Source organism: Phyllostomus hastatus, unplaced genomic scaffold (assembly GCF_019186645.2).
Source record: "Phyllostomus hastatus isolate PE091 unplaced genomic scaffold, TTU_PhHast_1.1 phas_scaffold_501, whole genome shotgun sequence".
Classification (NCBI taxonomy): domain Eukaryota; kingdom Metazoa; phylum Chordata; class Mammalia; order Chiroptera; family Phyllostomidae; genus Phyllostomus; species Phyllostomus hastatus.
This window is the reverse complement of record NW_025334033.1, coordinates 12,801,453-12,827,978: the sequence shown is the minus strand read 5'-3', so window position 1 is coordinate 12,827,978 and position 26,526 is coordinate 12,801,453. Positions and strand designations below refer to the sequence as shown.

At 44.1% G+C, this 26,526-nt stretch overlaps 1 protein-coding gene across 2 annotated transcripts in view; it reads right to left on the bottom strand.

Moving 5' to 3' along the window:
- Positions 1-557: 557 nt before the first annotated feature.
- SQOR (sulfide quinone oxidoreductase) overlaps positions 558-26,526 on the bottom strand; it is a 43,068-nt gene continuing 17,099 nt past the window's right edge. For both annotated transcript variants that reach the window (XM_045823780.1, XM_045823779.1), the window contains 8 exons: positions 24,623-24,793; positions 19,109-19,162; positions 14,742-14,936; positions 12,690-12,899; positions 6,799-6,982; positions 2,608-2,675; positions 2,137-2,315; positions 558-862 (listed from right to left, as the gene is read on the bottom strand). In XM_045823780.1, coding sequence (XP_045679736.1) covers positions 805-862; positions 2,137-2,315; positions 2,608-2,675; positions 6,799-6,982; positions 12,690-12,899; positions 14,742-14,936; positions 19,109-19,162; positions 24,623-24,793 — 1,119 coding nt within the window. In that variant the 3' untranslated portion in view covers positions 558-804. The remainder of the gene's footprint in view (positions 863-2,136; positions 2,316-2,607; positions 2,676-6,798; positions 6,983-12,689; positions 12,900-14,741; positions 14,937-19,108; positions 19,163-24,622; positions 24,794-26,526) is intronic.

Here is a 26,526-nt window from a genome sequence, read left to right as displayed (position 1 = left end):
CAATGTCTCTGAAGGCTACAGAAGGCAGGGAGGGTCTCAGACCATGACACAGGTGGATCACTTGGGAAAAGAAGAGGGAGAAAGAGCATCTCAGACCTAATACAGTTCTAAGAAAGTTTCAGCCACATTGATGGGGAATCCTGGAGCCAAAGGTGCCCAGTAGAGGAGTCCCACATCCGACAGCAACGGGCCAGGCCAGCTCTAGTGCCCCACCGCATCCGCCATTACCTGGGTCAAGGCATGGCCTCAGCACAAACACAGTGGTGGAGCAGAGAGGGGGGCAGTGGCTGCGCACTTGATCCCCTGTGCTACCAAAGGAAGAGTTCTAAGCAACATGTACTCAGGGCTATCACACACACTGTTTAAAATAATATTCTCCCTGAAATGACTCTTGTTTTCTTTGAATCCAAACAGACTCTGGTGCCAACTATCAGTTGAATACTCATAGCAGATAACAGGCCAGCTATTCCTCCACCCCCATCGTTTCCTCCCAAGTGCTATGACTTTTCATTCCACTAGCCCAGATAAAATGTTTTCATAGAATCTCAATGACACGCTTTTGGATAAAAAATAGAAGTATATTCTTTAATTTGCATGTTTCCAAAGAATCAAGCTCATCCTGGGCAGCCTGCATGGTGGCTGTCCAGAGGCACTTGAAAGGGAGGCATTTAGTCCCATCGTCCATCATCCAGCAGTAAACTCTTTATGGGGTTAGGGTTGGAGTTCTTCATGCTGCTCTTGGTCAATCATTGACTGTGATTTTGGTCCAGAAGCCGTCCAAAGAGTGCAAGCATTGAGCCATCCTTAACGCATACCAAGGTGAAACAACTTCCGCAGAAAGGCCGGTCCTCCCCAGTAACCCCTGTAATGAAATGATGTAGAGAAGATACTTGCATCAGAAAAGACAGGGGTGACCTCAGCCAGCAGGATGTTGGAAGGAAAGCCAGACTGCTCACAGGCCATGCTTATCAGCACAAAAAGCAAGATTTGTCTAAGGAGGTAGAACGATCCTGCAACTAGCAGGGAACAGCCTGCTTCGAGTTCTGGTTTTGGCGTTGACTTGCTGTGGGAGCCTGGACATGCTGATTCAGTTCAGCAAACCTGTGTGAAACCTCTACTATATGCAAACTACAATCCTCTCTACTTTCATTTGCTTGTAAATAAATTATAGTTCCAGGCTTCTCAACCTTGGCCCTATTGACATTTGGACAAGGTAGTTCTTTGCTGTGGGGACTGTCCTGTGCATTGCAGGATGTTTAGCAGCACCCCTGGCCTCTGATCACTAGATGCCAGTAGCATCCCGTCCAGTTGTGACAACTAACTATGTCTCCAGATACTGCCAAATGTCCCCTACAGGACAAAATCATCCCGGTTGAACACCACTAGTACAGATATCCTGACTTACCTATCTCCTAATGGTTTGGACAAGTCAAATGAGATTATCATTGTTTGAAACAAAGAAAAGAAATTAATTTTTGTTACTTTATTTATGGAATGTCTACTATGTAGCTGTCCTTTAATGTGTTATCTCATTAATCCCCACCCTCTGAGGTAGGCAATGTTACTTTCATTTGCAGATAAGAAACTGAAACACAGAGAGTTTAAGCGACTGACCCAAAGACACACAGCTAGTAAGTGACAGATGCATGACTCAAACAAAGGTCTGACTCCAAAGCTTATGCTATTAATCACTGTTTTATTTTTCTTGTAACACAATAAAACTAAAGTAAGGTAGAAGATGAAAAAGTACTTAATATGTGAAAGTGATTTACCATGAGTATTATTATTATTACTATTATTATTTATCCAGCAGCAAGAAAAAGCCGGAACATGGAAGACAGAGACTTGGTCACTGCCAAGAATGCCAGGAAGAGGCTGCCTCCCCTGTGGGTGCTGAGTGTGCTGCAGCTCCCTTCCCTCCCCCAGGGCAGCCTCTCTCCCACCAAGTGTGGCTGAGGCTTCCCCTCACAGGCTGCCATCACTGAACCACGAGAAATGGCCCAGCAAGGTGGGTCCCATTTGCCAGACCTGCTCTGGGTCTATTTCTTCTATAGCTGGGAGGCCTTAAAACAGCCACCCTACACAAGTGTGTGCAATATCCTAGAAGATGCGCCTCTACCCCAGCGATGCACTTACCTCAGCATCACATTCCAGTACAGGAGGGGCATCATTTCAGCCTTCATGAGGTACATGGAGAGTCTCTCCTTGCTCTGATCAAAGGGGAAGGTCTCCAGCGGCTGTGCATTGTAGTCAAACTCCGCAAGAATCACACGGCTGTAACCAGTCACCAGTGGACACGACGTGTAGCCATCATACTAGAATTGTACATGAGACTGAGTCGGAAAGTGGCTTTTTTCATGGTGTGTTATAGATCCTTAGATTCTAGAATTTATTCTTTACTCTGAGCAGTTGCAATTTTGTTTGTATATTCTAATTTTTGTACAGTTAAAAAATGAAAATTATATAACAAAAAGCAGTACTAAGGGCAAAAATTGAAATGCCCATATTGGAGAAACTAATTAAGAAAGTGGCAAATTTGTAGGGAAATATTTTCATGCAGAATGGAAGGTGATAATTAAGACAGTGACTCTTACAAGGCACACAAACCTTCTTTACTGGGGTTTCATTCTTCATAATCAGAGAAATTGTTCTGTCAAGTATTCCTGACTGGGCAGCTATAAGAGAAATGGAAAAGTCAGAAAAATATAAGCATCTAGGTTTCCCATGAAGAAGGACTTGCAAATAACTTTAATGTGAGCCAGTTTAGAAGACTCCATTCCTCATCCTTCTGAATTATAACTAGAACATGACTCTCACTATTTGAAGTTTCCAGATACCAGAAGGAGCTCTTCAACTCATCAAAGGCCTACACAGGTGTCTCTGTAAGTTTAGAGCCAACAAGCCAGCTCTCTCGAAGAGGAGGACTGGCAAGTTCAAACAGAAGAACTGTCAGGGTGGCCATACCCAACCCCACTCCCCCTCCTCCTAGGGTTCAAGGGCTGTCAGCTTGGTCTGTGTGCCCAGTGTCCCCAGCCACTGGGGATGTCCCTGTGATCCTGTGTCCCCAGGATGTCCATGTCCCAGCCTAGATTAATAGCTCTAGTTGTATCAAAACAGTGAGCTTTCCTCTGTACTGGACGGCCCTCTCTGAGGTTGACCAGATGTAGACAGACAGACAGACAGACAGAGAGATTTTGGGGGTTCTGGGGGCAAGAATGGGAGACCGCCTTTTGTATTACAAAAATTTCCCAACCCTGTCACCCTTGTTTCATCTGCCCCATCACACATGCCGCCACTTTTCCTCCTGGAGTATTTCTAGAGCAAACCTCACAACAATTCGCCCATAATCATTTCTGTGTACATCTGATAGTTGAGGAACTTTTTAAACACAAACACAATAACATCTTTACACCCAAAATATTAGCAATAACTCCTTAATGTCATCCAACCCCAGTTTGCGTTCAATTTTGAATAATTAAGACTGCCCTTTCAAACCGGTGGTCACCAGATGGGAGGGGGGAGGGGAAGCGGATAAAAAGGCTGAGGGATCGTGGTGAACAGAATGCCAGCACGAAGAACAGTCACAGGGATGTGAAGCACAGCATCGGGCACACAGTCAGTAACACTGTGATGACTGTGTGTGGTGCCGGACGGGCACGAGTTATTGGGGCGACCACTTCGCAAGGCACGTAAATGTATAATCACCACGTCGTACACCTGAAACTGAGATAACATTGTATGTCCACTGTAATTGAAAAATACATTTAAAAAGAGACTGCCCTTTTAAAAATACAAGCAGTTTGTGTCTCTAGAGGTATGAGACTGGATTTACTTTTGAGAGATGGGTTACCTACATATTGTATGTAAAATGCTCTTATTACAGTAATTATTTTGCAATCACCAAAATCAGGAATCAGCAAACTTTTTCTTTAAAGAAAAATTTTAGACCTTGTGGGGCAAGAGGCAAAACTAAAGACATATAGCAAGAAAGAAAACAAAGATTTTTATTAACAAAATGAAAAATATAAAAGTATAATAATTTTTAGACTATTAGTCCACTAATGAAAAGAATGGAATTCTTTTTTTTTAAGAATGAGGAAAAAAGTTAGCATTCCCTACCATCAGATCGATTATCAATGTCCGTGTGTAGTATTCATCTCAGCCGGCCGTACAAAAACAGGCAGCAAGCAAGGCTCTGCTGATGCCCAAAAGAGCAATGAGTTTTTTACTAGAATGAGGGGATTCAGAAAAAAATGAATAAATAACTCTGCTTTAAAAATATTAACCAACTATCTTTGTGGTGGGCAAGGTAACATCGCTAAAGATCGTATTTCCCTTTTGGAAACTTCTGTTCCTCTTTGCGGGGCAGGAACTGTTCAGAATCTGTAGTGAGAAAACCCAAACAGGACCCTGCAGGGAGGCATTGAGGCCAACAGAAGGGGGGGGTGGCGTGGAGGATGCCACCTGCAGAGAGACAGGCCCTTAGACCCAGGAAGCAGCCACACTGTCCAGGTTTAAAGTGCGTGTGTGTGCATAGGAGTATGGTTGCTGAGGGGTTTTTTTTTCCCTGTATTATAATCCCCTTCTGTTATGCCCAAGCCTCCAGTTAACTTTTGTTAATTGCCACACTGAGGTAACTCAAGAAGAATCCTGGGGCAGAGAAAAGCAGTAGAAGAGGCATGAGCCCCAGGAAAGCCAGACTCAGTGAGGTGAGACAGGCTCTTGCTCTCTATGGCCCAACAGTCTCCACTGAGGTGAGACGCCTGGCTGGTGGCAGGTAAAGCCAGGGCCAGGTATGTGGAACAAGTATAAACTTTGCTAGGGACACTCATAGGACCTGGGGAGGGGGTGAAATGCAGACCCACCCAGGGCAAGTTAAGACTATTGCTGTGCAGACACTAAAGAAAAGAACAAGTAGACACAGAAAGAAAAGCACTCGCTGCAGCACAGCTTGAAATAAACATGGGTTGGAAACCATGCAAATACAAGTGTGGACTTGTTAAATAAATTTTGAAGTAATCATACAATAGAAGACAGACTGTTTTAAAAAAAAGTGAAAACAACAGGGACATTCTCTACGTGTTCAGAAGGAATGTGGGAGCTCGGGAGATGGAAGGTAGGGCTGGGCACAAGACTCTGCACTCAGAACTTTTTATTTAATCATATTTAATAACATCTATTTGGAACACTGAATCAGATGTGTGTTTGTTGGAAGAAGGCCAAAAGTTGGGTCATCTGGACCTCACATACAGCACAGGTATTTTCAACACATAAACTCAGCAGGCTTACAGTAAGAGAAGTGCAAATTCAAAGTATCACCTGCAGTCTACTTATAAATCACAAAAACAAAAGAAGGTTCACTTTGACAATGAAGAGAACCCAGCGACAAAACCTAGCCTCACCAAGGAGGGGGGCAAATTAACACAATCAGCTCCAGGGGTACCACAGCGAGAGCACATAGTCTTGCTTGTGGAGGCAACTTGAAATTATGACATTCTACAAGAAACCAGCCTGAAATCTTCAAAAATGCCAATGTCATAAAAGCAAAAAAAAAAAAAAGTTGTTAGAATGTCTGGTCTAGATTAAAAGGAACCAGAGACATGACGACCTGACAACCAATGTGGTGTGTGGTCCTTGACTGGCTCGTGCATTTAAGGGAGGGCTGGGCCCTACAGAACATTTGTGGGAACACTGGAGAAATTCAAACTGGATTGTATATGAGTTGGTTTTATGATACAATGTTCAATTTCTTGGACATGATAATGATCTTGTGGACATAGAAGAGAAAGTCCTTTTTCTTAAGAGATGCAGGTTGAAGTATTTCAGGGTGAAGTATAGTGATGTCAAAACTTACTGTCAAATAACTTGGCAAAGCAATGCCCATACAGTGAGGAAGCATACATCACAAAATATTAATAATTGGTCAGTGCCTGAAGAGTATAAGGGTATTCACTGTACTTTCAAATTTTTCACAGGTTTGAGATTTCCTTTTAAAAATAAAAAGTTACAGGGAAATTACTATTAATAGTGGGAAAGGCATTCAGTGGGTTTCCCAGAAAGTCTTCGTTAGGCTGAGGAAGTAACGCCACATGAGCTGCAGGTGTATAATTCACACGAAACACTGCCGTCGCCATCGGCAGGGAGGCCTGTGTTTTACCACATCTAGAGAAGACAGTTCCTGTCTGCAGAGGACAGAATCTACAAGGCAATTCTCCCCATCACTGCTAGTGCAGAACACTGAGGTGAAGAATTTAGTTTTCCAGGCTGAGGTCTTAATGGTGTACCAGTCAGGGCACGCTCCACAGTATTTGTCTTAACAGAACAATTTTCTGGTCTGTAGGCATTCATTGACTTGCCTGTGTTTTCTGGGAAACAAATGCTTCCCTAGCTCTACAGTATTTCGGGCAAAAGAAAAATCACCAACCTGCCTGGCGTCACAGGTGAAGGAGTACAGGAATGGGCCCATGGCAGTATGAGAAGTAACAGAATTCCAGAGCACTGGAAAAGTGGTACCCCCTCTCTAATGTGCCCCCCCTAAAAACAACCCTCTGACCTGGAAAAGGCCAATGAGGTCATGCTATCCTGGTGCAAAGCCCTCAACACATTCTTTCTTCTTTACACAAATACTAAGCTCATCAACAACTTGATTCTGTGTCAGGAAAGTCAAAGTCATTGTTAGCCCTCCAACAATTCTTCATTATTAATGGAATGCAATTTGTGCCAATTTTTGTTTCTGTTATGATGGTGCTTTGGGGTGACATCATGTTAAGAAGGGAAGGGACTGGCACTTCATCTTACCTACTGCAGCAGCAGTCTTGGATGTGGGAAGGTTGGTGCAGTCCCCAATCCCAAACACATTTGGGTATCTCTTGTGCTGCAGAGTTTCCTTATCCACATCCACCCAGCCAGCAGCATCGGCCACAGGACTCATCTTGAGGACATCTGGTGGGCTCATGGGTGGTGTAACATGAAGCATTTCATACTACAAAAAAGGAGGGCATCCAAATTTGTGGGTTTTCCAATATTTCTACAACCCTACAAGCTCTCCCCCATCTACCTCACTGCTGTGGCTGCACATTGCACCATACAATCAGTGCCTATACTAATCTACCCCTTCTCCAAGATTGTACAGGCTCCCTGGGGGTCTGGTGATAGAATAACCAGCCATTTTCTTGGTGAGCATGGTCTCCACACAGAGTCCACGTGATCCCTTTGGCAGCAGGCATGGGGGGCTCCAAGATACTGGAGTGAACCCCACTAACGTTCTGTAAGAATCCACTGATGTTTCTCCTATTACTGAAACTAAAACAAAGGGGGTGGCATATCTCTGTTGCTTTCTCCCTGGCCCTCTCTGTTAACTTGAAAGTCTCAAACTGCAAAGAGGTTCTCAGAGGCCTTGAAACTTATAAAAGGCTATGTGAGAAGCTGGCAAGTGAGCACCACTCCCAAATATGGGTCAACCCCCAAAAAGAAGCAATCAAAACACCAATTCAAAATGAAATAAAGGGTGGTAAGAATATTGGCTAGCACTTTGGAAGGAAGAGGGGTCTGCTTCAGTACTGGGTTTACAGACAGTATAGAAGGTATTGGATTTTCCCCCCAAACACCTCTTTCTGGTGCACCCTCCCCTAGAAACAGCCCCTCTGACCTAGAAAAGGCAGATGAGGCCATGGCAATAGTGCCCTGACCCATCCGGATTAACCTTGATGGCTACTTTTTTTTGTTTATGTCTCTTCTACTTTCTGTAGCTCAGCCTTTTTAACTAGACTTAATAAATTTCATCTAGAAATATCAAATTGATTTAAATGTTCACAAAACATTTCATCAAGGTGAAAACTTTAGCATCTTAGACAATTCCAACCTTGTGAGAGTCATGAGCCCCTAGTTTCCATAAGGAGGCTCAGGCGTTCATCATGGCTTGTCAGTCACCGATGGCGCTAGGATGCCTGGCATTTATTCCCACTTTCAAACAATCGTAAGCTTAACCAACCTTAAGGAAGAAGGAGTGCTGCAAACCCTCAGTGCTCCTCGGCGGGGTAACCTTGGGTGGCTCCTTAGGGGTAGGGGTGCCTGAGGCTGGGCCTGTTGGTGAGCATGGAGACTGAACACACGTCTGTGGGATGATGATGGAATGGCCGACAACCGGCTTCCACCAGCTTATTAAGGCCATGTCTGCATCGCTTCAGTTAACTACAAACACTTTTTTTTTAACTGTGGTCAAAATCTTATGAATTCTAGATATCTTTAAGTTAAATATTTTTCATAAAAATCATAAAGGCATGATGCTTTACTTGAGTTAATATCCTATACAAATGGCATACTGGGCAAAACAATGAAACCACACCACCTTCTTACACCATACTCAAGAATAAACTCAAAATGGATTAAAGACTTAAATATAAGATTCAAAACCATAAAGATACTAAAAGAAAACATAGGCAGTAAAATCTCAGACATTTCTCATAGCAATATTTTTTCTGATATATCTCCTCAAGCAAGGGAAACAAACCAGAACAATGGGACTACATCAAACTAAGAAGTTTTTGCACAACCAAGGAAACTGTCAACAAAATGAAAAGACAACCCACTGAATAGGAGAACATATTCTCCAGTGATACATCTGATAAGGAGTTAATATCAAAAATTTACAAAGAAGTTATACAAGTCATCAAAAGAACAAATAATCCAGTGAAAAAATGGGCAAATGAGCTGAATAGACACTTCTCTAAAGAGGACATACAGATGGCCAGTAGACACATGAAAAGATTCTCAACATCACGAATCATCAGAGAACTAAAAATTACAACCACAATGAGATATCACCTCACACTTGTCAGAATAGCTATCATCAATAAATCCACAAACAGTGTTGACAAAGATGTGGAGAAAAGGGAACTCTAGAGCACTGCTGGTGGGAACGCAGACTGGTGCAGCCACTGTGGAAAGCAGTATGGAGTTTTCTCAAAAAATTAAAAATGAAACAGCCTTATGATCCAGCAACTCCATTTCTGGAAATACATACAAAGAAACCTGAAACCCTAACTTGGAAGAATATATGCACCCCTATGTTCACTGCAGTGTTATTTACAATAGCCAAGATTTGGAAGCAGCCCAAGTGTCCACTGATAGATGAGAGGATAAAGAAGATGTGGTACATATATACAATGGAACATTACTCAACCAGAAAGAAGTGAAATCTTGTCATTTGCGACAACTTGGATGGGCCTAGAGGGTATTGTGCTAAGTGAAATAAACCAAGGAGAGACAAATGTCATATGATTTCACATATATGTGGAATCTAAAAATTAAAATAAGTGAACAAACAAAAGAGAAACTCATAGATACAGAGAACTTATGGTTGCCAGATGGGAGGGAGTGGAGAACGGGTGAAAAGACGAAGGGATTAAGAAGTACAAACTTTCAGTTATTAAAAAAAAGTCATGTAGATATAAATTAAAGCATAGGGAATATAATCAGTAATATTTTAATAACCATGTATGGTGTCATGTGGTTATTAGGCTTACCAGGGTGATCACTTTGCAAGTTATGTAAATGTCTAATCACTATGTCACATACCTGAAACTAATACAACATTGTTTTTCAACTGTAATTGAAAGAATAAATACAATAAATAACTAAATAATTTAAAAAAAAACAAATAGTGGAATTGAGTCTGAGAAGAAAATCTGACCTGAAATCGATAATTCAAAAGAAACACAGATATCTTCTTTGTCTATAATTCCTATAGCACAATAACCATTTATTTATCCAAGTTCCAATCTGTAAACTCAACTATGCAGAACTCAGCTGAGAAATAAAGTAACAGTTCAGGCACTCAAGCTCATCATATACTTTGCCCAAATCGTATGCTTTGGGCCCTCGCTCACACCCCATTTGCTTTTACTTTGCATAAATTTTAATGTCTGGCCATCTCATTTTCCATCCAGTAAAATATTGGGAGTGGCAACTAAAAGAGCTAAAGAGGGTGAGACCTCCAAAGTCACTTACAACTTTTTGACAGCTAGGAAAGAAGAAACTGGGACACACACAACCTCAAAGAACACAGCAGTTTGAGATGCTTCTGTAAGGTGCTCACTGACACTAAACCACCCAGTAGGCCCCTAGGACCGTATCTGTGTAAGAGCTATTCATAATTATGATGCTGAGCCATGGCTCCAGAAAGTAAGAAAGTGTTCACAAATATGAAGGAGACACGTCACAAGGAAATAGAAACCATCTAAAAGGGCTCCTCAAATCCGCGACAGTTTGAGTACCAAATAATAAATTATAAATCACTGGGAATCAATGGGAATCTATTAGTTCATACCAATAAGGAATTAAGAGAAGGGAGGGCTTTTGCCAGCAGAATGTCAAGAGCCTACTGGTAAACAGAAAAAAGAGCTGGAAAATCATCATTTTGCAACCACCACAGTACAGATTGGATTAGGAAAAAAAAAAATCGCCAATGGATGCTAAATCCAGGGGAAACGTTAATGAGGAGTAAAGTGTTTGCATGGTCTTTTAAGCATCTCCCTGCAGACTTAGCAGCAGCAAAGGAGAAAAAGAATGACACGGGGAGAAATTAGGCCAAGTCTGGACTGGTCTAAATGAGCAGCGTTGGGGGCGGGGGGGCGGGTGACCACAGTGTGCTTTCGCACGTGTCACCCCAGAAGGACACACATCACTCATGCAGCATTTCAGTCTGAAAGGCATAGCCTGAAACTAATCACAAGACACAGACAAACCCAAAATAAAGATTCTATTAAACAATTAAAGTGGTGGAGGGGGCCTGTATTATTCCAAAATGCCAGTGTTGTAGGAAATATTCCAGACTAAAGGAGGCCAGCTGAAGGGGCATAATTCAATGAAACACCTGCCCATAGACTGGGTTCTTTCCTGGAGGAGAATAAGGACTATAAATGCTATTGACAACAAAACTGGAATACAAATGACTGGATGAAGGAAGGTGAAGGGATAGGCCAAAAAAACACATCTAGCTAACACACAGACACAGACAACACTGTGGTAATGGCCAGAGGGAAGGGGGTCAGCGTAGGTGGAGGTGGGCCAAGGTAGGGAAACGGGGATGAGACTTTGCTTGAGGCAACGGTGCACAGTGCAGGGTGCCGATGATGTTTTACTGAGTTGTGCACTTGAAAGTTGTACCCCAATAAATTCAATTTTAAAAAATGGTAGCCCTGGCTGGATGGCTCAGTTGGTTGGAGCATTATCCTGTGTACCTAAAGGTTGTGGGTTCAATCCCCAGTCAGGGAACATGCCTACATTACAGGTTTGATTGACAGTTCGGGGCACAGATAGGAGGCAACTGATCGATGTTTCTCTCTAACATCAATGTTTCTCCATTTCTCCCCTCATCTCTAATACCAACTTTTTAAAAAACATATTCTGTGGTGAGAATTTAAAAATGGTAGATTAAAACATTGTACCCACGCTAAATAAATTGAGTTGAGAGCAGTACTGTGGTTATGCACGAGAACATTCCTATGTCTTAGGAAATTTACAGTAAAGTATTAAGGGGTAAAGGGCTATGATGTGTGAAGCTTATCTTTAAGTGCTTTGGGGAGAGGGAGTGGGAGGAGAAGAGAAATGAAATGATAATGGAAATGGAATAAAACTTTGTATTATATATATTATATAGTAATAGGTAATAGTAGATCTAGGTAAAGGCTATATACAGTTTTCTATATATTTTTATACATTTAGTTTTTTATTTCTTCAACTTTCTCTAAGTTGAGATTATTTTCAAAAAGAAGTTTTATAAATTATGACCTGGAGTCATCAATGACATTTTAAATGATAGTCCATATACTCCAAGTAAAAAAAGATGTGTGTAATATATTCAGAAAGAGCTTGAACTAGAAAAGCTTATAATGTGAAGTTTTGATGCTTAGGAGACCCATCTTCGTTGTACTTCAGAATTCATTTTTATGGAGCCCATCATTCCTCTAAAAATGCTGAATTAATAAAACATGGCTGCGTACTGTTTTCTCATCGCTAACAGCTCTTGCCAGGATGATATAAACAAATGGTTCTTCCACACATGCTTCTCCAAGTGACTTTCCATCCTGTTTTTACTCCTCGCACACTCCTCTTCCCACTCACAGAAGAAACTGAGACACAGAGAAGCCAAGGCCTCATGCAGAGGCTGGCTCTTTCCCAGCAGCGGGCAGCAATGCCAGATCTTTCAGGGAGTTTGAAGTGCGCAGGTGACAGATGTCTAAAGACAGCCTCTTCAGAGGTGAAGGACTCCCTGTCATTTTTGAACTACGCACGAGGGCGGGGGGCTGTTTCTCCCATTCCATAAACTCCGTCAATCACCAGATCCTGCCTTGAAGGAAGCCCTTCCTGAACTCTAGGCAGTAACTAGGCAGTAAGTTGTGAAATATTTGACTGCTTCAAGTGACTCAGCACCAAGAAAAGTTAAGAGATATAAAACGATATAAATATCTCCTGGAGAAAGCAGATAAGCCCTCCTCATTTCCCATAGACACAGTCTCCTCCCTCCTTCTCTTTCCCACCCACGTTGGTTCCCCTTCCCCCATCACTGTAAGATGCGCATTGTAACCAGCCTCCCCCAGCACACAGCTACAATGGACAGGGAAGCAGGAGCCACAGTGTCACCTGCACATATGACAGTGTTCACCTGGCAACTTAACCTCACCACTCACTGAAATCACTTGGGTCTCTCCAGGTTTGTCCAGGTTCTCAAAAACAGCCTCTTGTTTCTCAGCTCGGACTTCAACGAGGTTTTGCTTGTAGTTAACAGTGAGGTCCCTCTCCTGGATGATGTCTAGCAGGGCATCTGCATACTTCTTAACCCCAAAAATTGCTCCAAGAGAAGTGTTGAAAATGATATTGGCCTTGGATCGCTTGCCTGTCTGAGAAAAAGGAAAGAACAGAAATAACAACCACCAAAGCATTATACTCCTGTCATCTTTTTTTTTTCCAACTGAGACAAGAATTAAAATCTTCAGAGGAGACCTCACCAGCTTTCTCCATCACACACGCGGGTGGGGTGAGGTGTGGACCAATCCACTGTCTCCGCCTTATCTTCTGTCAGCAATACAGCAACTGAGTGCACATTTGAATCAGGGGGTTAAGGTGGGCACTGGTCAACTGAAGGCCACAGGTGAGATTTATTCCAGGTAGAGATAGAGCTGGGTTGTTTATTCATCTATTCACTTGTTCATTCACTCAATGAATATTTAATGGAGTCGTAGAGCTGGCCAAGCGCTGTTCTAGGTGTTGAGGGGACAGCAGCGACAAGACAAAGCTCCCGTGTCCCCTTGGCTCATACACTACAGTATTATTCATGTTTCAGAGAGGCTAGTATTCTCCCAAACATCTAAGATTTTATGACAACTGAGAGAGAAAGTTCTCTCACAACCACCCAATTGTTGGGAGAAAGAGTTAAGCAAAGAGAATTTCCAGCAGGAAAGAAACAGTGAGTCTCTTAGTCTTTGCCTTTGTTCAGCTCCTTTTAGGACTTGCTCACCTGGGTCTCATTATTTGAAAAAAGTTAGATATGAACCTCAAAGGGCTGTGCCAACCCAGAAAGTTCTTTCTTAGAAACAGAAATGATGACGGGAACCATTCCTTAATTTCGCACCCCACGGGGCTGGTGCTGGTTCCATGACAGGTGAAGGCCTTCCCCGTGCTGGCTCGCAACCACGCATTCGACATCTCTTCAGTCCCACCGTCCCCTCCCTTCTCCCCCTGTCCCTTTACAGAACCCCAGACTGCTCTGAACCCTGCCCCTGCCTGGAGTGGACCACGCTGTGGTGCACCTAACGTGACATCCCACAGACGGGCAGGAGGGCAAGAGCAGCTTCTCCGCAGCTCCAAACGGCGTGTTCCCGAGCTGCAGACACGGGCTCCGACGCAGAGGGTGTTTGAGGGACGCTGAGAATGCATCCCCGCCCAAACCTCCCTTTCCACTGAGGTTGGAAATTCTATGTGAACATTTTTTTTTGCCTTTAGAACCAGCATTTTGCCTATTAGACTCCGAAATATATATCAAGAGCCAGAAAATATTCATAACCTTGAACTTGAGTGGGGGCATCTGAGGATATTATTATGTATAAAAATGTACAATGTGCAACTAATTGTCTGACTATAGGGAAATATTTCAGCAGTCTCCAAAAGATCTCCCCAGCAGACTTTTACACACATTAAAAAGTAGGTCACAGCCCTGGCCATGTGGCTCAGCGGGTTGGAGCATCGTCCCGTACACCAGAAAGGGTGAGGGTTAGGTCCCTGGTTGGGGCGTATACAGGAGGCAGCCAATAGATGTCTGTCTGCCTCTGTCTCTCTCTCTCTCTCCCCGCCCTTCCTCTCTCTCTAAAAATCAATAAAAACATTATCCTCAGGTGAGGATTTTTTTTAAGTATGTTACAAAGACTTTAAAAACCTGTAATCCAGCTGAGTGTATATGTACAGTATGAGCATAATCATGTTTTAAAAAACATGTGCAGGGAAAATGTGGAAGGTTGTGTCAAACTGATGACTGCAGCTGTATTAAAGCAACTGGACCATGACTGACTTCTCCCTTTTTTCTATTTTATAAACTTCCAATTGTAAAACTGTGTACCTATGTAACAAAAATTTAGAAATAAAAAAAGTACTCTGACATGGATAAAATGAAATTCTGGCAATCATCAAATTAGCACCGCCTACTCCTCAACCCCCTCCCTTGTCTCCATCCCGGAAAGGATGCATACCTTCCTGAAATAGGCCTCCGATAGATACATGATCTTCTGTGGGGCTCCGGCACACTTTATCGGAGTATTTGGGAAGGTGAAGATGGCGTTGCCCTCCTTGAAGTCCTGCAGAGCTTTCCATGTCTTCTCTACCGTCCTAACTGAATAGTTGGACCCTATTTTTGGATGGGCAAAACCTTCAGGTAGCCCTTTAATCTGCAACAAAGGACACGAAGAAAAAATTTTACCACATGATTTCACTTATGTGTGGAACCTAAAGAACAAAAGAAACGAACAACAGTTGAAACAGAGTCACAGACACAGAGAGCCACTGGTGGCTGCCAGAGAGGAGAGGGCTGGGGGCCTGGGGGAAAGACATGAAGGGATTAAGCAGTACAACTTGGTGGTTACAACAGTCATGGGGATGTAAAGTACAGCATAGGGAGTATAGTCAGTAACATTGTGGCAATTATGTGTGGTGCCAGGTGGGTACTGGAAATGTTGAGGGAAACACTATGTAAAGTATATGATTGTCTAACCACTATGCTGTACACCTGAAACCAATACAAAATAAAATTGAAAGTAAACTGTAAAAATAAATGTTTTAACAGAAGTGCAAAAGGCTTTTCTTTGTAATTTGTACAATTGCAAATTTCAGTACAATTATTAGCCCCCAGTCCTCACACACAACGCAGCAGGCAGGTGTGTGAAGGCTCTGCTAAGACCAGAGCTGTAGCACCTGGAGTCACCCGTCAAGCTGCAGAGTAGACTCAGCCCAGGGGACCCCTCTGCCTCCCTGTCCTTGAGACTATGATTTGTACACATCTCTTCCCACCATGAGAATGAGGACAAGAATCCAGACGTACTTCCTTGTTGGAGAAGCAGTTGCCTTACTGGGAAGCAGAGGGATAGGCAGAACCAACAGCCACAATGTCGATGATAGCAAACTTAAATTACCCTGCATCAGGTTGAACCAGACCAAACTCTTGGTAAAGGAACATAATTAGAAACATTGATTTGGGCACCCCGCATGAAAGGGGGACTCAAGAGTTAAAGATTTTAGCTTCAGTCCTAGTCGACAGGCTTAAGTGATTAATGCATGTAGAATGCTGTTATTCCAGGAACTGGAATGCATGGTCCAAGCCACTAAGTCCAGAGAGGGAACGTTGTGACAGCAATTAAAGAACTGTCGAGTGGCAGATACAGAAGTGCTGGGAAAACCAATGTCGGACTGCAACACTTATCCAATTAACCTTTTTTCCAGACCCTTTGCTGACCCTTTCTTCTCCTTACAAAAAGGTCAGCTTGAGCTGACCTTGAAATGTTAAGATGGTTTTCAGGGTACATAACCTGCCATCTTCTCGGATCTCCGGCATCTGAATAAAGCGCCCATAAGGACTCAGTCCTTGTCTCTACTTATTGGTTCTGGTAGTGACAGGCAGCACGGATGCCAACTTGTCCAGTTTCACACAGACCTGGCCTCGGTCCTAGCTTCTCCATTTATGAGTGTTTTAACCCTTGGTAAACTTATTAATATCTCTAAACCCGTGGGTCTCAAAGTGTGATCTCCAGACCAGCAGCACAAGCACCATCTGGGAACTTGCTAAAAATGCACATTCTCAGGCCCCACCCCAGACCTACTGAATTTGGAACTTGGGGGAAAGCCCAGAAATCTGCTTTAAAAGGAGATTCAATGGGCACTGAGGCTTGAAAAGCTTATGTTCATCATCTGTAAGAGGACAAAAGTAACAGTGCCAGAGGGCTCTTGGCAGGAGTAGAGGAAACCACACGTGCAAGGGCTCAGAAAAATGATACGCACAGGCTAGTGCTCATGTACTCCAGTGGGTAAGGCAACTGGAGGCTTATCTTAAATGTTAGAAGGTTTACACCTACCACACACACTTCTTGGCAATGCTTTAAAAAATTTGTACTAGTATTTCTCCAGTATCTTTCATTTGAACACACTTGCAGAGTAACCTCCTTCTCTGTTCCATGGTATGGTACATGTTTAACAGTATGGGTATACCAAAACTGATTCAACAGTCTTTAGTAAGTGACCTTCATTTGTGGCTTTAATTTTTTTAACTATTAAAATTCTGTGGTGACCAAACAAAAAAGCAGGTTCACCGGGTGCAATGAAAATGGCACAAATTGAGATAAGAGACTCAAGCATCAGTTCTTCCAGTAAGGGATGGAAACGCTCAAAAACACGTCATCAAGATGGGCTGGTCCTCCAGAACCTCCCCAGGCTGTTCTCCAGAATGTAGAGCCACCACCTCCAGAGTCACTGACACCTATCAGATCTCAAGAAAAGAGTCCTGGGATCTCCTCCATCACACTCAATGTCAAGAGCAACTATTCCTGATTACTGATCATATCTCCTGCTACAGTTTAAGTAGCTGTGATGTTAGCAGTTTCAACAATAATCATTTATTGTTATAACATCACCTTGCATTTTAATGTTGCTGCAGTTTCACATCTATGCTAACATTGGATGTTCACTCTGCTCCTCTGAGGGAGGGAGGGAAACATTATTGGCAGATGAAGAAACTGGAGTAGAGCCAGGTTGAGAGACCCACATGGAATCTTACAGAACTAGACACCAAGGCCCCTGACCACCGCCTAGGGCCCTGCCCACAAGACTTCCATATGTCCTCATTCCCAAAGCAAAGTTATCCAAGAGCTAAACAGCTGCTCCCCTACTGCCTTCATTGTTTTTCTCTAACTGAAGAAGCTGCTGTTAAGGGAAAAGGTGCCATTAGGTAGGATCCCTGGTCATAAAGGGCAGTTTATTGCCCCCTCATCCAATCTAAGTGCTTCTCTGGGAACTCTGAAGCAGAGGGAGCAGGGGGAGGCAGGGGGAGGCAGGGGGAGGTAGGGGAAGGCAGGGGAAAGCATGAGGAGCCAAACCCCTGCTTTGGCTGCACAGGAATGGGCTGCACGCTGGGAGCCGTGGACTACCTTATCCCACGCACCAGGCCAGTGAGCAGGAGAAAGGGACGGAGACTGTGGGCAGCGAGAGGCTGCCTGGGGCCCAACAGACCCCAGATCAGAGACCCAGCCCTCTGAAGACCCAGCTACATTTCTGCCCTAGGGATCCAGACACCTTGGTATCCTCATCAAATAAATCCCCCTTCTGTTTACAATAACCTGAGCCATTTTCTATTGTCTGCAATCAAAGAGTACCAGGTAAGACAATAGCCTTAGTTTCCTCATCTCTTAAGTGGAGATAAAAATACCTGTCTCTCAAGAAGCAGTAAGGAATCAATATTAGATTCCTAGCAGGTATTTGGTACATAGTAGAGACTACATTTAAATATATTGTTTCTTGGTTTGCTGCAAAAGGCTGCTAAGGACTCTCAGCACTGGTCCCTTCAAACAGTCCTCCTCAGAAGGCACAGGGACTCTCGGGGAGGCAGTGCCCGGGGGATACACCGTGTCTGCAAAGTCAGCACATCTGGGTGTAACGGGCACCTTTCTCCATACAGCCTACTCCACAGCTTGTCGTTATGTGAGGCTGACAGCCATGCCACCATGACCCAAACTCATCACAACCTTCACACCAACTCGTGGCTTCTCTGAACGTTCACAGAACACATCCCGGGATGCTGTCACCACCCTCACCTTGGACACATCATGATTCCGCTTTTGATGCAGAAACACACTCCAAAGGCCCTTACTGAGCCAGCCTGGATGAGGCCCTTCCCTGTGTCACATTCCTGGAGCGTGTGACCTGGCTATCACCGTGCTTTTTGTGCTCCAGCTCCCCAGAGTCCCCAGCAAACTTCTGGAAATGATACTGATTACTGATTTACTCCACGATGCTTTTGAAAACTAAACTTGAATTCCACAATTGCCAGGCAGCCTCTGGCTCCCTAGCTCATGGAAAAGGAAGACCGAAGGAACTTCCAGGGTAGTAGTCACATTGTCGGCCACTTTGTTCCAAGAAACCCAGCCTCTGCACCACAAAACCCAAAGCTCCCTGAAGCTCCTGATAAACTAACTGCTGGTGTTCTACCCTTAAAGTCTGCTTAAGAATTCATTGTCTAAGTCATACGTTCAAGAGAAATTTTAACCTGTAATACAGCCAACTCAGTCCCACATAGAAAGGTAGTTTTCTTGTACATGTAGAAAACGTTGCTCTTTTGCATGAATTCCCATTAGGCCATGGACATGTTGAATTATGATTAAAGCTTAGAGCTAGATCACATTATTGACAGACTCTTAGAGGAGGCTTTTTTTTAAACCATAAAAAGACTTCTGAGAAATAAAATGAGAGGAGAATATCTTAGGACTTTTTCTTGTCGGAATGAATATAAAGCCACTAAAGCCCGTGTTTGATGTCAGCATAAGTAGGGCAGGGAACACAGAAGTAGTTTCAAACGTACCTTCTCATAGTCCAGCTGGATTCCAAGAGCAATAATAAGATATCTGTAGGAGATCTGCAACACAGAACGATGCCATTTTAGACCAGGACCCCAAAAGTGGCCGTGCGAGGACTGACTCGGGCCCCAGCCTGGGGGGGCCAACAAGTGTTTCCACTTTTCTTTGTGGATGACTTGGGGCTGCGGGTGGTGAGCAGGGCGTGGGGGGGTGCACGCCCCAGTCTGTCACCACACCCACCATTCTCACACCTCACTGCTTCACAAATATTGTGTAACCCGCTGGCTTTTGAGAGCTTGAGACAATGGAGAAGGATGGCAAAGAGGCCACAACATTTTGTGCAATGCTTGTGTTAACAGTCCTTTGTGTTGAAGGGGGAGGAGAATGACTTTCTAATCTTAAAAACTATCAACTTTTTTAAAAATCTATGAGGTAATGTGTGAATCCCAGTCAAATCTGACCTGTCATGTGGGTGGATCAATATCATAACTGAGAAACTGCTCTTTTGAGGGTTATTGAAAAGGATGTGATACAATGTGTCTCATATGGTTTAATGATCTGTTTGGAATTTGAAAGGCCCCTCTTTAAATATGGGGACTGTGATTATACATGCTGAGGGCAAACATCTCCATACTTATCGTGATGGAAATGTGGGTGGAAGATCAGGAGGAAGACAAGTTGAGGCCAGAAAAAGTCAGCAGGGAGGATATAAAGTAAAAGGACGTGCTGATGAAGGAACTGGAGATGAAGAATGATTGCAGTGAAAACCGGGAGCCCAGAAAGGACATCAGGTGATGCCTGCCGCACTCTTGTACTGAACAGAGAAGCGCAGGACACGAGCTGCGCAGATACAGTTAAAGACGCGGGATTCCGAGACGCAAGAGTGCTTGGCTCATGCTGGGGAGCAAGAGCAGGAAGTCACTGCAGAGGTCCAGCCCGGCACCCAGAAGACCCAGCTCCATGGTCACCTCCACAGCGAGGCCTTCCCATGACTCCGTCTTCTCTCCGCGGGCCCCTCCCAGCGGCTCCCTCAGCACAGTGCACATGATGCTTTACAGCACGTGTAGAGTTACACAGCAGTAATGTCCTTTCCCACCACATCAAACACTCCCAGAGGGTAAATAAAGGTTGTGTCTTATCCCTTATATTCCTAGAATCTAGCATAGTCACCAAATCAAAGTGAGGAACTCGGTAATGTTTGTTGAATGAATGGAAGGACGGGTGGTTGATTCCAATTGCTTATGAAAGTACAATTTACCAAAGTGGATAGATAATACATACATTATCATCTATATGATTTGCCTATCCATAGGCAGCAGATACCCTGAAATTCCTTGTTCTGTAGCAAAGTGTACCAGGCACATTAAAAGGCTGACTGAACTGTGTTGAGTCTACAAAGTATGTGAGGTCAGAGGTGACCTGGGGCCTGGGGGTGATGGTCTACAGGTAAAACAGAGGAACACTGACAACAAGAAAAGCATTTGTTTTGTGGGTGCCTCAATGATTCTACTGGAGCATAATATTGATTATTTTCTTAGGACTAGTAATAATATATAATCTGAAAATTATGAGAAATCAACAAGGGAGAAAAAACCCAAAGGTAGCAAAGAATAAAAAAAAAGTCCTCAAGCCTTTGAATGAGTTTGAGTTTCCAGGCCAAATGATTTAAACCCTAAGGAATGGCAAAAACTTGTAGACAAGACTCTTGAGCAACTGCAGAGAACAATGCAGGCCTCCCCAGACGGCTAAATATGGACAAATATTCTAATTTTATACAGGAGGTCGGGGAGGTAACTAACAACTTAGTAAACAGGGTGCTCATCCATTTCAAAACTCCAGGCTCATCTACTGAATGGATGATTCTTGGTGATTTGGGAAAAGGAGAGTATCAACACGGATTCAGACTGCAGACTTGCTTTCTTTAGTCAGTCAACAGGTAAGAACTATGTTGGCACATAGTGGATACTCAATATATATATTATTTCCTTTTTTCCTTTATTTTCATTTATTCTTTTAAAAATAATAACAGTAACATTTCTTGAACATACTTCATGCAACTGACAAGGTGCTATCTCCCATGAGACGTTACATGCGAATTTCAGGTAAGACCATGGGACACTTCTGCTTTAAAGCTCATGGAAGAAAGCCCCACCAGCTGGCACCAACTTCTCCCCCTGCCCTAAAGCAAAACCCCCCAGCTGTCCTCAGGGTCCAAGCCCGAGAAGTCTAAGCAGGGTTCTGAAGTGAGAACACCTACCAGTGCCCTTCATTCTCAAGAGATGAGACAAGTTCAAACAAGCACAAACCCAACCCCAAAGGGCTCTGAGCTGCTCCTGTAACATAAAGGGGTCTGATCAAGGGGGCAGGCACTGCTGTACCAAAGGGATGTCGTGGGTTATAAGACACAAGTCTCCTGGCTCCATTAGCTGGCAGCAGACTGTCCAGGGAAATGAGTTCCAAAGCTCAGTCCTAAGAATTGAGAACAATCTTGTGTTTCATTCAGTCTGCTCTTCTGGAGATGCTAGGTAAAATAAATTCATCAACAGAAGAAAATAATATATAAAATTTTTAATTTAAAATAAATAAATGTATATTTTATTAAGTAATATCTTAAATATTATTTATTCTAGGATTGTAACAGGGTGCAGGGCATATCCCCACAATCCTTGATTGGGGGAGGGGGGAGTGGACAATAGGGTGTTTAAGATACATTGCGTAACAATGGCAAGTTAACAGCCATGCCCTCCTGAAGGGAAGGGGGATGCCACAACAAACTGTGTACCTGACTGAGAACGTTCAGACACTTGCGACACAGCCGGAATACAGCACCTGCAAGAGAGGCAGGGGGTGGATGCCCACCCTCCATGTCCACGTTTCATTGGGAACTTTTGCCCTGACTGAAGATGGCAGCCAAAAGAAGGTGAAAGATATTGGGGAACTAGCAAAACTGGCAGACACTAACACATCATAGGAGAGGCTGGACATGAGATCACACAGGAAGTTCCGGGCCCAGCATTTTAAATGGGGGCGGGCTGAGAGAGAAGCGGTCCGCCATGAGGTCTGGTGTGTGAGGGGAAAAGCCACGAGGTCTGGAGTGAAAAAGGAGAGCCACATGGTCTGGAATACGAGAGAGGAGGTCTGAAAGCCAGAAGTTCAGAGTCGCCAGAGCTGGTGGTGCGGCGGGGACCTGCCCAGCCACCTGGATTTATGAGAGATGTTTGGAGCTGAACCATGACCGGGAATGCTGGGGTGGAGACTTCTGCTTTTCTGAAAGATGCTACCTCTGACTGTTGTATTCTGAAACAGGCCTGGTCTGGCAAAGGGAGGCAGGACTGAGTACTTTTGGATGTTTTTAAAGGGAGCAAGACTTTATGGCAGAAATATGCTATCATTCTAAATCTATATAATCTTCAGATAAACAACCCCTTTCCTTTTTCACCAAACTCTTGCACTGGGAGTCACGCTTCTCGGTGGCAGGCAATCAAACCCCACAGCTGTTCCAGGACAGCACTGCCAGGGTTATGTAACAGGATGAGGGAAGCCTGACTTGGCACTGGATCATGGGAAAAAAAACACCCAGAGGCTTGAACTGACCACAAGGCCAGCATGAATCAGCATTGTGATAACTGTTGCTAAAAATGCAAATGCTAACGGTGCCAGGCTATTCTGGGCTGTGCTGTGGAGTTGCTTACTCTTCCTTGCTTACCTCTTTCATGGAGGCACTAACCAGTACAATGATGTCTAAAGCAGGATAAAGAACATAGTGAGGGAAAAGAAGACCATGAAATATGAGGAAAAGTTGAGAAAAGTGGGGGTGAGGGGACAAGTCTGCCTGAAGAGATAGACTGACATAGACTATAATAAGAACCATCTTCAAATAGTGGAAGGAGTTCTCCATGCACACAAGACATTCTCTCCCACACTACAGGAAGCATAAGGAATAAGAAAGATATTAAGTCCAATAACCCCCTGCAGGCCCAGGAAAGAATAGGAAAAAGTTACAGGAAGGTGGATTCTGACCCATTAAAGACAAAACTTTCATATAACTTATCTGTCTAAAAAAATGAAGAGGGATAACATCAGAGAAGTCCCTGACCCTGGAACACGTAAACACCAACGCACATTCAATTCAACCCTCTCCCCCCATGCATCCCCAATGCCAATTACTTGGCTCTATTATTTTTCATTAATGTTCATCACCTTCCAACACCCTATATAATTTACTTCATATGTCCATTGTTGTATGTCAATTACACTAGAATACATGTCAATTACACTAGAATATAAAATCTAGGACAGTAAGGAGTTTTATCTGTTTTTGTTCACTTATATATTCCCTAGAATTTACCTAGCTTATAGTAGATGCTTAATAAATACTGGAAGGAAGGAAAGGAAAGGAAAGGAAAGGAAAGGAAAGGAAAGGAAAGGAAAGGAAAGGAAAGGAAAGGAAAGGAGGCAAGAAGGCAGGCATGTAATCTTGACCTGGGTTCAGGGAAAAGTTACATAGAACCTCTGAACTCCATGAAATTAAGTGCAAAATTTGTTACATAAGTGAATTCCTCTAGAACAGGCTTTTATCGGGTGCTCAAAAGATCCATGACCCAAGGAAAGGTTAAGAATGCCTGCAGCCAGTGAGTTCCTGCCAAGGGCTGGGACTTGAAAACCTCTCAGTTCCCACCAACTCTCAAATTCTACAGTTCTGTTTAACTGCCAGAGTGCCCGATTTGGACAGCGAGCAGAAAGGGTATTAAGGCCAATAACACCCTGGGGCCCCAAGAACCATGGGAGGCTGGAACAGGCAGGGTGCAACATGACATCTGCCTGCTGCTGTCCTGGGCTCGGCAGCAGATGAGGGGACCTGATGTTGCAGATGGCTTCTGAGCCTGTGGGCTCACCATGCTGTTCTCATGCCCCCGGTCAAACGCAGGGGCAGCAGTTTCTGAAGAGCTTTTCTCCCTGGGTGGTGGGGTAGCAGGAGACTTCCAAATGGTGCTGATCCATCACGAGCCTCAAGCTCCAGCAACCACAATTCTCCTTAGCCCTGGCACAAACCTCAGATGCACTGTTCCCTTATGACTCTGGCAGAGTGCCCCCCAGTGTGACTGGAATGGATATATTTGAACATCCCCTCCTCTGGGAAGCCAGCTGTCAGGTAGAGAAGCTGGCAGCCTTAAAGGAGAAAGGAGGCAGGTGTCTCCTATTTTAACACGTAGCAGTGTTATTTGTTGAGTAAACATTCCCATGCAAGATACTGTACCAAGCAATAGGGCAAACAGTGGGTATTCGCAAATACTTGTCTTAGTTGTTCATTTGTTAAATTCAGCGTCACTCAGTCCTTCCATCTATCCCATCTTCCATTCACCACACACTCTCCCGTCTTGTGCAGTATTTAACTCACACACACACACGCACACACGTATAAATACCACCCTCCCACCATGAAGCTGTTCAGTTTGATAATAGCTGTGCGTTTCACACAAGCCCTCAGATTAACAAAAGCTGAAGGATCCAGTGATTACCTCCTTGCCATTGTCTGTGCGGATGCAGTTCTTGTCTGGGCTCAGCTCAGCCACTCGAGCTTTGATCCACTCCACACCAGAGGGAATCACACTCGCTGTGGGACGGCCAGATGAGGACAACTGCTTGGCGCCAGCACCCACCAGCGTCCAGATTGGCTGGTAGAAATGTCTCTGAAAAGCAAAGTATTTGGAGATTCATTTCAACTTGAGGCTGACAAAGTGTCATAGCTAAAGATGCATGTGCTAGACTCTCCATTACTCCCTCCTGACTCTTGGGGAGTATCACACCGAAAGTCCCCAGGTGAGTCTTCCCCACCCCACCTGCCATTGGTGTCTCCTAGTATGTTAAACTCTAAAGGGCAGCCACCTACAATAATTCTACCAAGATCATCAAAAAAATCCATAAACTATCATTAGTGACCATGGTATTATTAATTGCTGACAGTTGATTTTGGTTTTAACATGTACATGTTATATATCCATGTATATATACCCACACTATGGATACATTTATGTGCACAGATATAAAGAAAAAATAAGCCCGGTAGCCTAAATATGGCTCCTCAGAAGTTCTTGGGGACTCTGGCAAGTCTGAAAAGTTTACAGGCACTCTGGGAATCCTCAAAACTTCATGAACTTCCAACTGTGTGTGCCAAGCCGGTGGAAGGCACAGACAGTCCCCATCAGCCCTATTAGCCCTCTTTTCCTTTCCCAGAGGGTTTACACCCAAAGCCTGGAGGCACCAGATGCTACCCCATAATTCAACACATGCCCAAACTCCCACTGTTTTCTGAAGTCCTCTTGCTTCAGATGATCCACTCAGGATCTCAGGTAGTTGTGAAGGCTCCGGATGCAGGGGCTAAGGGCAGCTAGTTTAACGGCACTGAGAATCCCAGTTCACGGATGGAGTGCACTGGGGACCCAGAGTTCTCAGCACTGCCCAAGCCCTCAGCCTGGCTGGGCAGCACTGCCAGTGGAGGAGTGAACTGAGAACAGCTCTGAAATCTCCCCACTGCTACTAATGGATGTAATCCCAGAGGACAAGACAGAGGTCTCCAGAAGGGAGAGCCAAACGATTTCAAGTCCACCTTGGACAGAAAAAGGAATAAAAACACAAGCTTGTTTTTTTTTTTTTTTGCACTACAAATAAGCTCCAGCAATCACTGAACCAGACGCAGGAGGGAAAGTGCCAACCACGTGAGCCACAGGCAGCTCCTTGGAGACAAGGGGCAAACCAGATGGGCTCTGGCATCTGGAACTGTGTCCAGGCCTCTGTCTCACTGCAGAGAGTAGCCTCTGCCCATGGGTTAGCTACAACAGGCCACCGGACAGAGGTCTCAGACCACTATCATTTAAAATGTTGTCCCTGAATTAGTCACTTTAAGAAGGAAAATAACAGAGAGCACCCTCCGGTCTCCTCTCAGACGGCAGCATGCCAGCCAGGGCCCGTGCAAAGCCGGGCAGCCCCAGGACTGGAGAGACTTCTGGAAAGCAGTGTGCCTTTCCGGCCCTGCCCTCCCCACCAAGCAGGCACCAGATCCATTTTACTCCTCCCCACACACACACACCAAAAGGAAACAGTTCCTTTTGAAACATCTGGTGTATGCCTGGTTCCTTAGGAAACATAGACCAACCACCAAAAATCTTGAATATTTATCTGTTGCTTTTGGACAATTTTTAAATGTTTTTCATGAAATAGTGCCTTCCATACAAACACTTCCCAACTTCCCTCCTGGTGTTCGCTGCCTTTTTCTGCCTTATAACATATTTATAATTCCTTGTACTTAAATTCCTAAAACCCACTGATACCTTCCCAGGGGCCTCCCTGTCCCTGCACTCAACACCCTTTCTCCAGACTGGACCAGAGACAGCAAAGTGCAAGGACCATCAGTTCTCCTTTGGAC